General features: G+C 35.7%; 1 protein-coding gene and 1 long non-coding RNA gene across 3 annotated transcripts in view; both read right to left on the bottom strand.

Moving 5' to 3' along the window:
- Positions 1 to 7,761, bottom strand: part of LOC128205647 (angiopoietin-1-like) — a 32,607-nt gene extending 24,846 nt beyond the window's left edge. For both annotated transcript variants that reach the window (XM_052907455.1, XM_052907457.1), the window contains exon 1: positions 7,633 to 7,761. In XM_052907455.1, coding sequence (XP_052763415.1) covers positions 7,633 to 7,643 — 11 coding nt within the window. In that variant the 5' untranslated portion in view covers positions 7,644 to 7,761. The remainder of the gene's footprint in view (positions 1 to 7,632) is intronic.
- On the bottom strand, positions 5,413 to 6,856 carry LOC128205648 (uncharacterized). Its single transcript, XR_008256302.1, has 3 exons — positions 6,636 to 6,856; positions 5,922 to 6,006; positions 5,413 to 5,606 (listed from the first exon to the last, which is right to left on the bottom strand). It is a non-coding gene; the product is annotated as an uncharacterized LOC128205648 (long non-coding RNA).
- Positions 7,762 to 15,121: the final 7,360 nt, after the last annotated feature.

Below are 15,121 nucleotides of genomic sequence, written 5' to 3'. Positions count from 1 at the left end.
ATGTAAACTGCATTTTATTACGAATAGTTTTCCGCTATGCCAACAGATGACGTCAGAAACGGCACGCAAAGCACGTGGTTTCGCGCCAAAAGCGTTGATTCTGCCGATTTTTGCGTTTTTAATGTAAAAATAAACACAGAGCGCATGCAAGTGTCACTGAGATCTTTTCACATAGGATTCAGTATTATCTTATTTACTTCTATGCACAGTTTGGTCGTGACACTTATCTGCGCTCTACCCTTAAACACCAAAAAAATCTTCTTAATTTGTACGTAATTTAAAAATAATACTTTTGTTTTTTTCCTAGTAATGTTAATTTAGACCTTAAATGTGACCAAAAAGTGTCTAGTCTGTCATATGTGTTCGTGTGTTTTGGTTTAATACATCGTCTGAAACTTGAGATCACTCATAAATATTTTTACTAAAAATAATCGATTCAATATTTCCAAAAATCGGTTGAGTACCGCCATGATTTAATCAAATATCCGTTTCTAAGCAGACGCTCCGAGACTTGATTGTTCGTGTCGAGTATATTTCAACGTTTGAAATAGTATTGAAAGGTGTAAGTGATTTTTTTAATCAAAGCTTCAAGATCCGGATCAACCCAACAGCCAACCGCAGTTTATAAGGTGATGTATTTTTATCTTCATTTGATATCTGACTCTGAGTGAAACGAAGTGAACTAGAAATGAAAAGAACAATAACAAGAATAAAGCTGATATGTTATACTACCAGACTTGCTAAATGATGTCTTTAATATTCTGCTCGAGAAAAAGTCGTCTGTGAAATTGCGCCAAATTACAACTAAGGGCACTAATTCCCTTCATGTGAGAAAAACAAGGGGAGGTAATAAAATTAATACAAAAGTATTTATTTTTAAATTGAATTTGAGAAATTGATTTGTTTTTTGTGCAATAAACATTTTAAATAACATTTTTAGTTATATTTAATTATTTAAAGTTATTTGTTTTTCTATAAGAACACGTATTTTAATAGTTGTTTGAGAAGGAAGGTTAAACATAACTAATAGTTCATAGCCCGTGTTGAAACATATTTTGGTGAAAACGAAGAACAAAGAACCATATATCTGTGAAACATGGAAACATTATACACTGGTAAAACATTAAACAAATAAAATTAACAAATAAAGGCAAATTGTCCATGTCAAGTAGAGTATACACAAATAATGGACGCGTGGTATATCGTTTATTGTGGTAGTTAGTTTACAATAAGAATTTTATGTTTTCAGTATGGCTAAACAGTACACGTGCATAGTTTGCACAAAACGTTTAAAACCAAAAGATAGACGGCCAGTGGCAGGGTCACAAAATAAACCACTAAGGAAATATTTAAGAAAAACATTTTTAATTGAAAGGACCTGCGACGATGATGTCATATGTAACAAATGTAAGCTGGGATATTACCAAAATAGCAAGACCAAGGACCGTAGGAAGGCCGTCGAAGTCAAGCAATGTACAATAAGAAGCCCTGTGTGTAACATACGAGTAAAATCTACAGGGAAAAGCCATAGTCGCTGTGTTGTATGTAACGGCTCGGCTAAGAAAATGGTTGTAGTTTCGGCCATGGCAATTAGTGACATGTTCCTACGAAGTGGTGTGCTCTTACAAAGCAAGGCACGGTCGTGTGCAGAACACATAAAGAACGGCTTCTTTTTACCGCCCATCTGCAATGAAGAACATTTTAAGTCCAATCTTACCCAACCAACAACAATGAGTGGATCAGAAGTGACCCGTCTTCTCATGAGGTTTTTAGAATCTAAAACCAGCACAAAACTTAAGTTTGACCCGCCAGGTAACATCAGCCCTGAAGATTACTTAAACTTGACAGGTCTCACCAAGGATCAGTTCGATGACCTCACATCGTTCGCAACAGCTGAAGATTTACGTCATTCTAGGGTACGGTCACTCAGAAGTTGTATCGCAGTTTTACTGGTTAAACTTCGGACTGGCCTTGGTAATGCCATTCTTGGAACACTCTTCGGCATGAACCGTTTTCAGGTATTAAGGCTAAAACAATACTTTAGTTATACTTTGTTTCAGATTTCCCGTTTTTGTCATCAAGTTTTTTTATTGCCTGTTTTTATTGTTATTTTTTACGTTAATTGTAAACTCTTAAACTACTGTTACATTAAATATCGATTATTCAAGTAGACATCAATAATATATACGTTATAATAATATATAGTATGCAAACGATTATCAACAACAATTAAATATCAATTTTGTTTGAGATGTGTTATCGTGCACATTAAACTTAAATGCACGTTTAAGCAACTGTTCTATTATAAACTGATAGGTACGAAGAACGTTAACATCCGCCAGAAATGCTCTATTGAAAAACTTCGTTCCGCTGCATGTCGGTTTTGGCCATATTACACGAGATGAAGTAATTCATAGACACACACGGACGCTTGCCAAGGAACTGTTTGCACATGGGTTGGACGTGACAATTCTTGTGCTAGATGGCACCTACTTATATGTGCAGAAGAGTGGCAATTACACATTCCTGCGAAGGTCTTTCTGGTATGAAATGCTTACTGCTTTATTCTAACAATACTTAAAAAAAAAAAAATAAATATAGATAATTGTTTCACGATAAATACCAGCTTGAGATGAAACTAGTTAAACACATTTATTTTTTCTTTCAGTGTCCACAAACACCGCCATCTGATAAAACCGATGATGGTGGTTACCACGACTGGATACATTGTCAGTGTACTGGGGCCGTACGTGGGTAAAAACAACGACGTCAGTATACTCAACCACATCGTTAATGAGAATGTCGAAGAATTTCGACATTGGATACAAGAAGACGATATTGCTGTTGTAGACAGGGGATTTAGGGACGCAGTTCAACTTTTGAAGGTAACACGAAATGAAATCCTTGTTCCATTACAGCTTCGTCTTTATTGTAATGTTTTCAAATCACAGAACTCCTTCCTTTTTATTTTAGGACCTCGGTGTCAAGACAGAAATGCCCTCGTTCCTTGGACCCAAAGAAAAACAATTCAAGACAAACAGCGCTAATCACAGTCGATTGGTCACAAAGGTTATACTCTTCAAAATATACTGCGCAACTAGTGTCGTATTACATTATACATTTCAGCTATTAATACTGGACACGTTGTCTAATCTGACACAAATCAGGAATATTATAGTTGCTATAAATTGTTTCGCTTGAAAAAATATACTGCTCTTTTGAAAGATTAAATACTAGCTCAGCCGGTCCCCTGCATAAAATAGAATCTCAGGGTCGTTCTCATTTGTTTTTACTTATTATAAAACTTAACATTTACAATATTAGCACCGCAGACATTGGTAAAACACCTTTTTTTACCTTTAAATAATTAAAAAATGAAGTAATTGATAAGGGAAAACCAAACAAAAATTAAGTTCGGAGGCAAAATAGTAAAGCGACCAGAAACATCTTATAATAAGCCTAACCTAGCAAATATACATCCAAATAGTATTAAGGTATTTACAATCAGAAACATTATACATGTTTAGGCTCGTATGTTTTATCAATCTTCAATACCGTCTTTATTGCCATGCAATCATGTGAATCTTTCTCCAGATTAGATGGGTAGTAGAATCGGCAAACGGACGGTTGAAAAACTGGAAATATCTTGATCGCGTGATACCCAATTCTCAGATCCCGTATGCCGGAGATTACACACGCATAGTTGCGGCGATCTGCAACAAGTACAGATCCCCACTGATAGCAGGTGTGTTTTAATAACGAACGCAATATGTTAATGATTGCTTTATTATTTGTAATTTAAAGTTATTACCATTATATATCATTGTACATGTGTAGTATCAAACTAATTTATTTTCTAGGTAATGATGAAGATGACCTATTGACAGCCGCGCGTCTGATATCAATGAGCCGCCGTGAGAACCTCTTGCAAGCAAGGGTCGAAGAAGAAGGACTTGACCATCTGACTAAGTCCTCCGGTTGGGCACTATTGTCTGAACCTGGTGTGGTGCCGGACTTTCCAAAGCTGGACGAGTCCGACCTTAGGACTTTGACTGTTGGTGTTTACCAACTTAAGCTTGCGCCATCCTACGTACAAGAGCACCTTGATGAACATGGCAACTTCGATATCTTTGTCCGCAAGCAATCGCCTGGCCTTCTTTGTATTAAAATACAGAGCAGGCATATGTCAGCTATCAGATACAAATGCTGGGTTGGGTATAACGAGGGCGCCATTAATGGGTGGTACTGTAAATGTAAGTCGGGGGCCAGGGTTGTTGGCATGTGCGCCCACATAACAGCGGTTGTATGGCACTTGTCATACCAGCGTCACGATGTCATGGCACGCGGTGTCAGGAACTGGACCGATGCTCTAATTGACACAGCTGAGCCTTAAATTGATTGAAGGATTGATCTTTCATATCATAGGACTTCGCCATAGATACAGTGATGATTTTTTTAGTCTACTGTTTTATGTATGCATGTGGTCCTCACGCTTTCACAATGAATTAATGATTTATTAATATTTAGAAAAGATATGTTCAGTTATTTTCTATTAAGAAAATAAAACATATCTGATCATAGATCCATTATTATCTATTTCTTGATTGATATACGTCACTTCCGTCCTAATTTCAATTCAAGGACGTATTTTTTCCTTTTTATTAAAATTCATTTCAAGGTTGTATGTTATGTTTATTAGTACTTTCATTATATTCGATCGGTGTTGAATGAAATTGGTGAAGAAACTCCGGGTACCGGCGTTTATGGCACATTTAAGGTTTATATAAACTGATTGGAATTTAGAAATTATATACACTGATAAATAAACATATTTTTTTATAAAATAAATTAAGTCCTATAAAATGTATTTAATTAGGTATAGTAATTCATAAATACTAACTTAATTGTTTTGCAAAACTGATATAAAAAATAAAGGGAAATAATTTTTATACATGGTATTAATTAATACTATATAATGACAATGTTGTGTTTTAACTCAGTGTGTTTATATTTGGTTTTACAATAAATTGAAATATAACCAAAAGGGAATCCTTATGCCATTTAACCTTTAAATGATAAAGATACAAATGTGAATCATTTTTTGTTTTATAACGTACAACGCAGAGCGCAACGAAGCGTCAATATCTCGCGGTAAGCCGTGGAATCGTGAAATGCACGTACGTTACTCAACAAGTCGCCATTTCAAGGTTTTTTGAAATATTTCTTTAAAACTTCGGAAATACGAGCTACACATGTTCATTATTCCGTGGTGTATTTTTAAAAAAAAGTCTGGATGAGGCCGATTTCGGCCCAAAACGTACGTTGTCCTTTAAGTGTTAAAAGTACTTACTCATATAGTCACCATATTTCCATTTTACAGGAGCATAAAGTCAATATACAAGGAGTGTAACATTTATTTTCTATTTTCATTAAACTATAAATGGTCTTAAATTCAAAATCAAAGTCGATTCTTATGTATATACCAATATCCAGAATCAGCAATGTTAAACAGCATATAATACACTAGCGGCTCCATGAAGTTCATTTTGTGATGTTTTCTTGACGGCACATTTGTCATATAACCTTGGTCCTCCACTGGTAGCAATCTAAAAAAAAAGAAAAAAATATTTTGTAATCATTAAAATTATATGTTGTCTGTGAAAATCAGCTTCATATCTTAAATGACTGATTAATGAATATTTGGCGCAGATATGAAATTATGCACACTTTTTTTTTTTTGGGGGGGGGGTGACGGCGTTCCCTAGAGGCCAATGTTTCTATAAATTTGAAAGGTAAATTAACAAGAGCGTCGGTAAGAGATGATGGCTTTCACAATAAACAAACAAGTTATTAATATTTTGCTTTCACTAAAATGACAGTATAATGATAATTTACAGAAGAAAAAATCATCTTATTATTACCTCACTGCTCTTGGTGTCTTTAATCATGTGCCTGTTAAATGTTCTAACATCACACTGGCTCTGCAGGCTTTCGCTGATGAAAAGCCTAAAATGATTATTTTTATTCATTATCACAATTATGAAATGGTTGTGTACAATTGAACATAAACATGTTTATCATAGAACTGTATATGTCACAGTACTGGTATAATTTATATACATTTTTAAACACAAAGTAACATACTTGGGTATGTTGTCATACCACAGCTGTTGTGTTTGTCAAATATACAGTAAACCTTTATATTATCAATGCACTTTACATTATTTGGTTAGCAACCACCCCATTGTGTACCTCTCTATATAAAAGAAAACTGTAGAAATAGACGATAGACTGAGGTATTTTTCATAGAAAATGACGTCATAGCTGTCATTTATTGTTGAATGTTTACAGGCGGTTCAATTTGATTGTAAATATTTATTTGCAAAATACTCAAAATATGTGCAAAGTGGGATACATTTCAACAAAGTAAGGTCGAGACCAGCAATCAAGTGTTGGTCTCGAACCATTTGCATTTAATTTTGAAAGATTTTGGAATTATTTAAACGCGAAACAAAGGTAAATACATTCTTAAACTGAAGATTTCTTGGGTCGCCGTTTTTGCACATGAAACTTGTTCGTTGAAATATTTCCAAAGCATTTATTTGTTTACACAGTGGTTATTGGCGATTTCTTACCTCTGTATTCCTGTCTTCTATTGATATGGATGAAATGGAACAGTTTTCTATTCACGAAGTTTCAATTTGTCTTTAAAATCGACAAAATGAGTTGTGAATCGAGCGCTTGTTTATGTCTGGTCGGCCATCTTGATTCTGGTAACTGAGACGGTAAATCAATTTACCCACCTCTTGGAGGAGGGTAAATATTACCGCGGTAAGTAGCTTGGTAAAATCTTAGTTTTGTTTTATACAATTGCTTACCGCCAATTTACCAGAAAAATTACCAGGGGCGGATCCAGGAATCAACGTTAGAGGGGGCGTAGCTTAGGGGCGCAACCTTTTGACATGCACCCCTCCCTCTGAACCGAAAGTGTATGGCATAAACTGTTTGCATATGGATTGGGGGTTAAGCAATCAAGAAAAATTAACAATTTGTAGTTGGAAATAATGCATTATGGGCATTTTTTATTAATTTTTATCTCCTAAATTGACATAAAAAGTAAACTTTGACGATTTTAGAGGGGGCGCGCGCCGGATGCGCCCCCCTCTTAATCCGCTAGTGAATTTCCGCCGGTAAAATATTACCCTGGGTAAATCTGTTTATACAATTGGCTGCAGGTGGGTAACTATTTTCTCTCATTTCAATTTTCGTGAAACTGGCACCATGTATGTATTATTAAAGAAACTATAAAGTTATTCGTAATAACGTAAACAATAAAAAAAGTCTCAAACATTTTTTATTAGCCGGATACATTGTTATTCTGTATTGGAATATGTCCACACCATTCCCAATAAAAATACAACCTCCCAAGTCATCTGTACCGGGACCATTTTCGTTAATACTACGGTGTTTTCTTAGGTTAAATATCTCCCTAATCCAACTATGAGCAATTAACATAATAAACATGTATTAAATAAAAATAACAAGATAATAGTTTGATGAAGTGTCTCTGAAAAATTGAAAATTCAAGATATTTTCATACATAAAAAATAATTTACAAATATACAAACATACCTTGTCCGCATGGAAATGATTACTCCGCTTTAGTTTTATCCAGCTAAAGATTTGGCACTGTTTCACAATGTTAAAGCAAGCAGGCATCCGCGTTTCTGATGGCTGGGATACACCACCAGTCTTATATACGCAGCTATTTCGAGCCACATCCCACGTATGTTTTTAAGTGCCATACGTCTTGTACACTGCAGCGGTTTACATAACGTTTATCAACAACAAACCATTTAGCAGTGTAGAAACAAAAAATGTTTCCGAATGTAGAGCAACATAGCTGTAAAGTCATCTCTAAATAAATAACGAAACATGATTAGTATTGTTTAACTGTTTCGATCTCGCAGTTAAATTTATTTTCGTTCTATGATCAATCAGATGCTTTATATCATCAGTTTTACGTTCGAAGTTTAAACCACATTGGTGAATATAGATGAAAAACACATATTATTTTTATGTTTAGGATATTTTCACCTCTTCGAGTAATGCACACATCATAAATGTATCATTGAACTAAGAATTTAGATAAACAAGAAAATATGATTTACTTTTGTATTCAATATTTGTATGGAAATACGACAGAAAGGAGCTCAGTAGCCGAAAGTTTAAACATAAACCCTGTTTAATGGCACAGTGTTAACGCCAAAGACATCGAACACAAAAACAAAAAATCACAAACAAGAAACATGGAACAACAGCACACAACTCCACAAACAACACAGTGCATACATACTATATAAAGAAAAAGTATATGTGTTTATCAAGGATTGTTAGTTACCGCTCAAATCTCATTTCTTGAGTCGTCAGGAAAACTTTATTAGCAAAGCAATTTGTTCAGAAAATAGTGTAACGAATGTTAAACCGCATATTAGTTTACAAATGTTTCATATCAACGTACTGCGCATGTGATGTCTTCGAAAGTAGTTTAGTACGGAATTCCGTTGTGGCCATCTCCTGTGGATGTGTCGATCTGAAACGCGATTATCGATGATAACGCGAGAGTACGGTGATGATAACGCGATAGTATGATGATGATTACGCGATAGTATGATGATGATTACGCGAGAATACGGTGATGATTACGCGAGAATACGGTGATGATTACGCGACAGTACGGTGATGATTACGCGAGAGTACGGTGATGATTACGCGACAGTACGGTGATAATAACGCGACAGTACGGTGATGATTACGCGAGAGTACGGTTATGATAACGCGAGGATACGGTAATGATTAAGCGACAGTACGATGATGATTACGCGAGCGTATTATGATGAATACGCGAGAGTATGGTGATGGTTACGCGACAGTGCGGTGATGATTACGCGAGAGTATCAGGATGATTACGCGATAGTATGATGATGATTACGCGACAGTACGGTGATGAATACTCGAGAGTATGGTGATGATTACGCGACAGTACCGTGATGATTACGCGAGAGTACGGTGATGATTACGCGAGAGTATGGTGATGATTACGCGAGAGTTCAGTGATGATTACGCGGGAGTACGGTGATGATTACCCGAGAGTACTGTGATGATTACGCAAGAGTACGGTGATGATTACGCGAGAGTATGGTGATGATTACGCGAGAGTACGGTGATGATTACGCAACAGTACGGTGATGATTACGCGAGAGTATGGTGATGATAACGCGAGAGTACGGTGATGATAACGTGCTAATACGGTAATGATTACACGAGAGTACGGTGATGATTACGCGAGGGTATGGTGATGATTACGCGAGAGTACGGTGATGATTACCCGACAGTACGGTGATGATTACGCGAGAGTATGGTGATGATAACGCGATGGTATGATGATGATAACGTGCCAGTACGGTGATGATTTCGCGAGAGTACGGTGATGATAACGTGCCAGTACGGTGATGATTACACGAGAGTACGGTGATGATTACGCGAGAGTACGGTGATGATAACGCGATAGTATGATGATGATAACGTGCCAGTACGGTCATGATTATGCGAGGGAACGGTGATGATTACGCGATAGTACGGTGATGATTACGCGAGAGTATGGTGATGATTACGCGAGAGTATGGTGATGATAACGCGACAGAACGGTGATGATTACGCGAGAGTACGGTGATGATTACGCGAGAGTACGGTGACGATTACGCGATAGTACGGTGATGATAACGCGATGGTATGATGATGATAACGTGCCAGTACGGTGATGATTACGCGAGAGTACGGTGATAATTATGCGAGAGTGCGGTGATGATAACGCGATGGTATGATGATGATAACTTGCCAGTACGGTGATGATTACGCGAGAGTACGGTGATGATAACGTGCCAGTACGGTGATGATAACGCGAGAGAACGGTTATGATAATGCGACAGTACGATGATGAAAACGTGACAGTACGATGATGATAATGCAACGGTACGATGATGAAATCGAGACATTAAGATGATTATAACGCAAAAGTTTGATTCTTTGATAACGGAAACGCGATATCACGATATTACAATGATCAAAACTCGACAGTTGGCTGGTAAAACACGATATTTTGTCGCATTATCATTATCGTATTGTCGTATTATGGCATTCTCGTTATCGTACTGTCGCTTTATCATCATCGTAATGCCGTGTTTTCGTTTTCGTAGTTTCGTGAGTTCGCGGTTTCATCATCATACTATCGAGTATCGCGTTTGAGATCAACACATTCACATGCGATTGCACTAGTGGAATTCCGTAGTTTAATTGTTCTGGTTTCATTTTAAACATTGTACAATGTTTGCTTTGTATTGACTGATATGGCATTTTGAGTAGACAGTTGCTGTTCTTCATTAAGAAGAAACATACCGTGTTATATATAGGGACTAATTTCATTGAGTTGCCGGTTTCTTAAACAATGAGTTCATCTGCTGTAGTAATCACAACAAGATATAGCCATTTTTCAAACCTTTAATTAATTTCCCATACAACAGACAACGTTTATCCGAATTTATTATGAACGAATAATTTACATTTTCCTTTTCATGTCTTGAATTTCACATTTCAATTTAGTAAACAATTGAGCTCGTAGCATTCAGATCAACTTTCCGAACTAAAATAAACAAATACCTCGTGTTCTTGATTTTAACACGTATGTACAATGTTTTTTCATGATAACACAATTTCGCCCCTATATTTGTTTTGCTTTCAAAATATCAACGCTCAGAATAAAACAAAAACGCCGTCGTGATATTGTCTTAACTGGGTAACATTTGCAAAAATAGTGTCTATTATTGTTTTTGTGATACATGTAAATGGTGAGATGATAGGTCAAAAGACAGTGGTCTAATATGACATGAGCCGAATTTCAGTTAAGATTAGATAGTGACATGTCACTGTTTGAGAACATTTTTTCTTAACAAGTGTTTTTTTTTCTTCTTATTTTCAACATAATTGACATCAAATGAATTGATATTCAATTTCAATTTCGAAAACATTATAAATTTTACTAATTTTTCTGCACTCTTTAAAGACAGAAAATGGCCCAAAATATGTAAAATCTATGGTAGGATTGACTTATGAACTACATGTCTTTTGCAAAATGCATGCAAACACAATAATGTTTTTTGATTAATAATAAACTAGAGTGAAAATTTGAAAATGTAAATTAACTGAACAATTTCTAATTCGTAAAACGTGGGAGGGGTGATTAGATTTGACAATGGCCATTATTCAATGTACAAGTTATCTTTCAGCATCTTCTTTATACTAGTTTCCGTATTCATATCGATTGTGCATATAATAGTATATGTATAAAAAAAATATATTACAAATTTTATGTCATAATGGTACCATTTAATGTAAAAAATTCAAAGTAATTGATAAGTAATATTTAACCACAACCGTAGTAAATTTAAAAAGCCAACCGTCCAATTCAATTGTTTTAGTTATATCACGTGACCATCTTAAAACATGACAAACAGATTGCATAGCAAATTAAAGTTAGTCTTCAGACGTGACTGTTTTTCATTTTCTGACCAGGCTTATGCACAACTGGCAAACATACAGTAATAACAGGATTTCTATTTCTACAGTGATGATACGGATTCTAGGTGAATCTTCGGCACAGGGACAATATTAATTATGACAGGTCCTATTCATACATTTTCTACAAACAAGCACTGCAAAGATATTCATAGTCTAGTTATATGTTGGCAATGCATGTTTGTAGAAAACTTCAGTTTAGTGGATAAGTTTATTAAACTAAGCGTAAGCTAAAAGCACAGTTTACAAAAAGAAGTCACTCATGCATGGTATGTTCTTCTTTTACCACAAATAAAAGTAAGTGTATTCTAAATGAGACGAATAACAGAAATTCCAGGTATTGTCGAGAGAAAAAGAATGCTATAAAAAAGATAGTGGTTTATCCTACATCTCGTTTCCCAAAAGCAATCTGCACTCTTGTTAAGATAAATCAGTTCTCTTGCCAATGGTATAGGCGTATTATATCTCCCTGCTTATCTCTAATGGGTTGTGAATTCATTCAAGATTAATACCGTCACTTTCGACAGTTGCCGGTATAGACGTCGAGAAAGAATACATGCAAATGCGCGTTTATCTTAAGGAAATTAAGCGATAATCTAAGACAATTTACATGTTCTTAGGCTCGAAACTGTGTGTTTATTTTTCAAATACAAACTTAATGGAAATTTGACAATTTAAGTTAACAACTTCACTGCACTTAAAGGCAATGAAGCAAGTCCAAACAAGTGACAATTAATGATAAATTATTTGAAGCTTTACAATAGCTATCCACTAAATAACACACACGTTAGTCTACTGAAACTACAGGGATGAACCGAATTTCCAATTTAAAAGCCTTAATCACATGGAGTTCCTTACTTCTCTCCTTTATAATAAATGGCAATGTAAATAAATATCCGGTCAGTTATGTCAACCACTGAAACATATAAATGCTTCATATTTTTTTAAAGTACTAAAACATTATTTATGATATATTTTTGAGACTTGCACACGTATCAACTAATTTTCACGTGTAATTGAATGTAACATAACATACATATATGCATCGACATATTTTGAAAATTGCCAATAAATTATTTATAAACGTTTTGCACCCATTGGTATTATATCTCAATGAGCCTATATAATGTGAAAGCCAAACCGGCTCTTTAAATTTAAGGATACCGTACCGTAAAGTTTTCAACATTAAGCTTGGTAAAAGGTCAATTCAAACATAAAGCGAAAATTGACTCTAAACATTTGCAATTATGTCTAAGATATCTAAGGGAACGGGCGCCAGATCCCTCCTATCAGTACGTACCTGTATTGAAGAATGTCTTCCTGCACCTGGCAATACTGATTATAAGAAATACGGCTGTGGCATAAGGGTATCCCACTGGCAGACAGAATCATCGCTAACAAAAACCACAGAGAAAAATCGATCCTCAGAACAGCCGTTGTATAATTCACTAACTGCAAAACTCCGGGATGCTGAATTGCTGAACAATGATATCACATTGTACAATAAAGGGAGCAAGCCCATGAGAGAAATGTACTGACTTGCTATCTCGTTTATATCCCGTGGAATAACGTATAACGTAGTATAACAAGGGACATGCAAAATAACATACACCGGTTAGATAAATATTCGAACATCGTATACGTTTTATACATTCAGAAACATGTCCATGAATGTAAGACATCGTCTTAATGTTGAAGATATAATAATAACGATATATGGCAGCCGAACAATTTTAACCTACTCGTATTTGTTCAATAATTTGTTTCTTCAGGAACAATACGCAATGCTTCATGGCTTCGCTTTATGCGCTTATACATTTTCGGAGATAGAAATTATATCGAGAAAACGACAAAACAGACACCTATGTAAACGTTAGTCGTTTAAGCATTACTTTGTTTTCGGTTTGTGTATTCGCCCTTGTTTAAAATGATATTGGAACTCAATGGAGGTATTTTGCAATCCAGAGAGCATACTCCATTTACATTTTAATTTTCAAACCCCTAAAATTAGTAGTTAGGTAATCAATAAAGATTTTTTAGGAAATATCTTAACGGGACTCTCACCTGTAATTGACTAAGTATCAAAAATGGCAATGTATTTATCTTCAGGGCGCGCCAATGTAACTCGCGGGTATTTAAATACAAATGTGCTAAATAATAATGAAATTGTAATGCAAGCAGTGTGTTTTGTTTGTTTTAGCGCTAAATTAAAGGCGCAACAATAAGAACTTCTATGCTAAAGCTTGACAGATGCTCTAGGACAGGAAACTGTACTGTTCGTTTTAGCACCATTTGGGTAAATATGTTACGGATGTGGGTAAGTTTATTTATTATTTCATTATTAATTTGTTTCCTTTTTATTAACTCTTCCAGGTTTCAACTTTACCAAATATACTTATATTTTTGGTCGGCTAAGATAAACAGAGCGTAGACATTCTTGAAGAGAACGCAAATGTAGCGTTTCGCCATTGCGCTCAGTGCAACATACGGTCTACTCTGTGTCAAACATATTGACAACGCCGAGACTACCACGGCCAGTTATACACGAATATATGGGTATACGAGCTCTATGATTTACCACTATATTTCAACTTACCACAATACGAAAACGGACACAGAACTGACGTGTTTAACAATTAGTGATCCATATTAAGAACTCTAAATATATTAACGTAATAATTGGAGACTGTATTGTAACTGCTTCTTCAATATGTGCTATGATTGCAATGATTGTCGAGAGAAACGCAATATGAGATCACTTCTGAATAGTTATGTTTTATGACAGTGATTGCCTAAAGAAGCAGATTGAGAGATCACTTCTACATAGTAAGGTGTTATGCCTGTGATTGCCTAGAGAAGTACAGTGAGAGACCACTACTACATATTAAGTGTTATGCCAGTGATTCCCTAGAGAAGCACAGTGAGAGACCACTACTACATAGTAAGGTGTTATGCCAGTGATTGCCTAGAGAAGCACAGTGAAAGACCACTTCTGCATAGTAAGGTGTTATACCTGTGATTGCATAGAGAAGCACAGTGAGATACAACTATTGCATAGTGATGTGTTATGCCATTAATTGCCTAAAGAATCACATTGAGAGACCACTACTGCACAGTTATGTGTTATGCCAGTGATTGCATAGAGAAGCACAGTGAGAGACCACTACTGCATAGTTATGTGTTATGCCAGTGATTGCATAGAGAAGCACAGTGAGACACCACTACTGCACAGTTATGTATTATGCCAGTGATTGCCTAGAGGAGCACAGTGAGAGACCACTACTGCACAGTTATGTGTTATGCCAGTGATTGCATAGAGAAGCACAGTGAGAGACCACTACTGCACAGTTATGTTTTATGCCAGTGATTGCATAGAGAAGCACAGTGAGAGAACACTACTGCACAGTTATGTGTTATGCCAGTGATTGCATAAAGAAGCACAGTGAGAGACCACTACTGCACAGTTATGTGTTATGCCAGTAATTGCATA

This window comes from Mya arenaria, chromosome 10 (genome assembly GCF_026914265.1).
Source record: "Mya arenaria isolate MELC-2E11 chromosome 10, ASM2691426v1".
Taxonomy (NCBI): domain Eukaryota; kingdom Metazoa; phylum Mollusca; class Bivalvia; order Myida; family Myidae; genus Mya; species Mya arenaria.
Note: the sequence above shows the minus strand (reverse complement) of the source record. Positions and strands in the feature narration are given on the sequence as shown.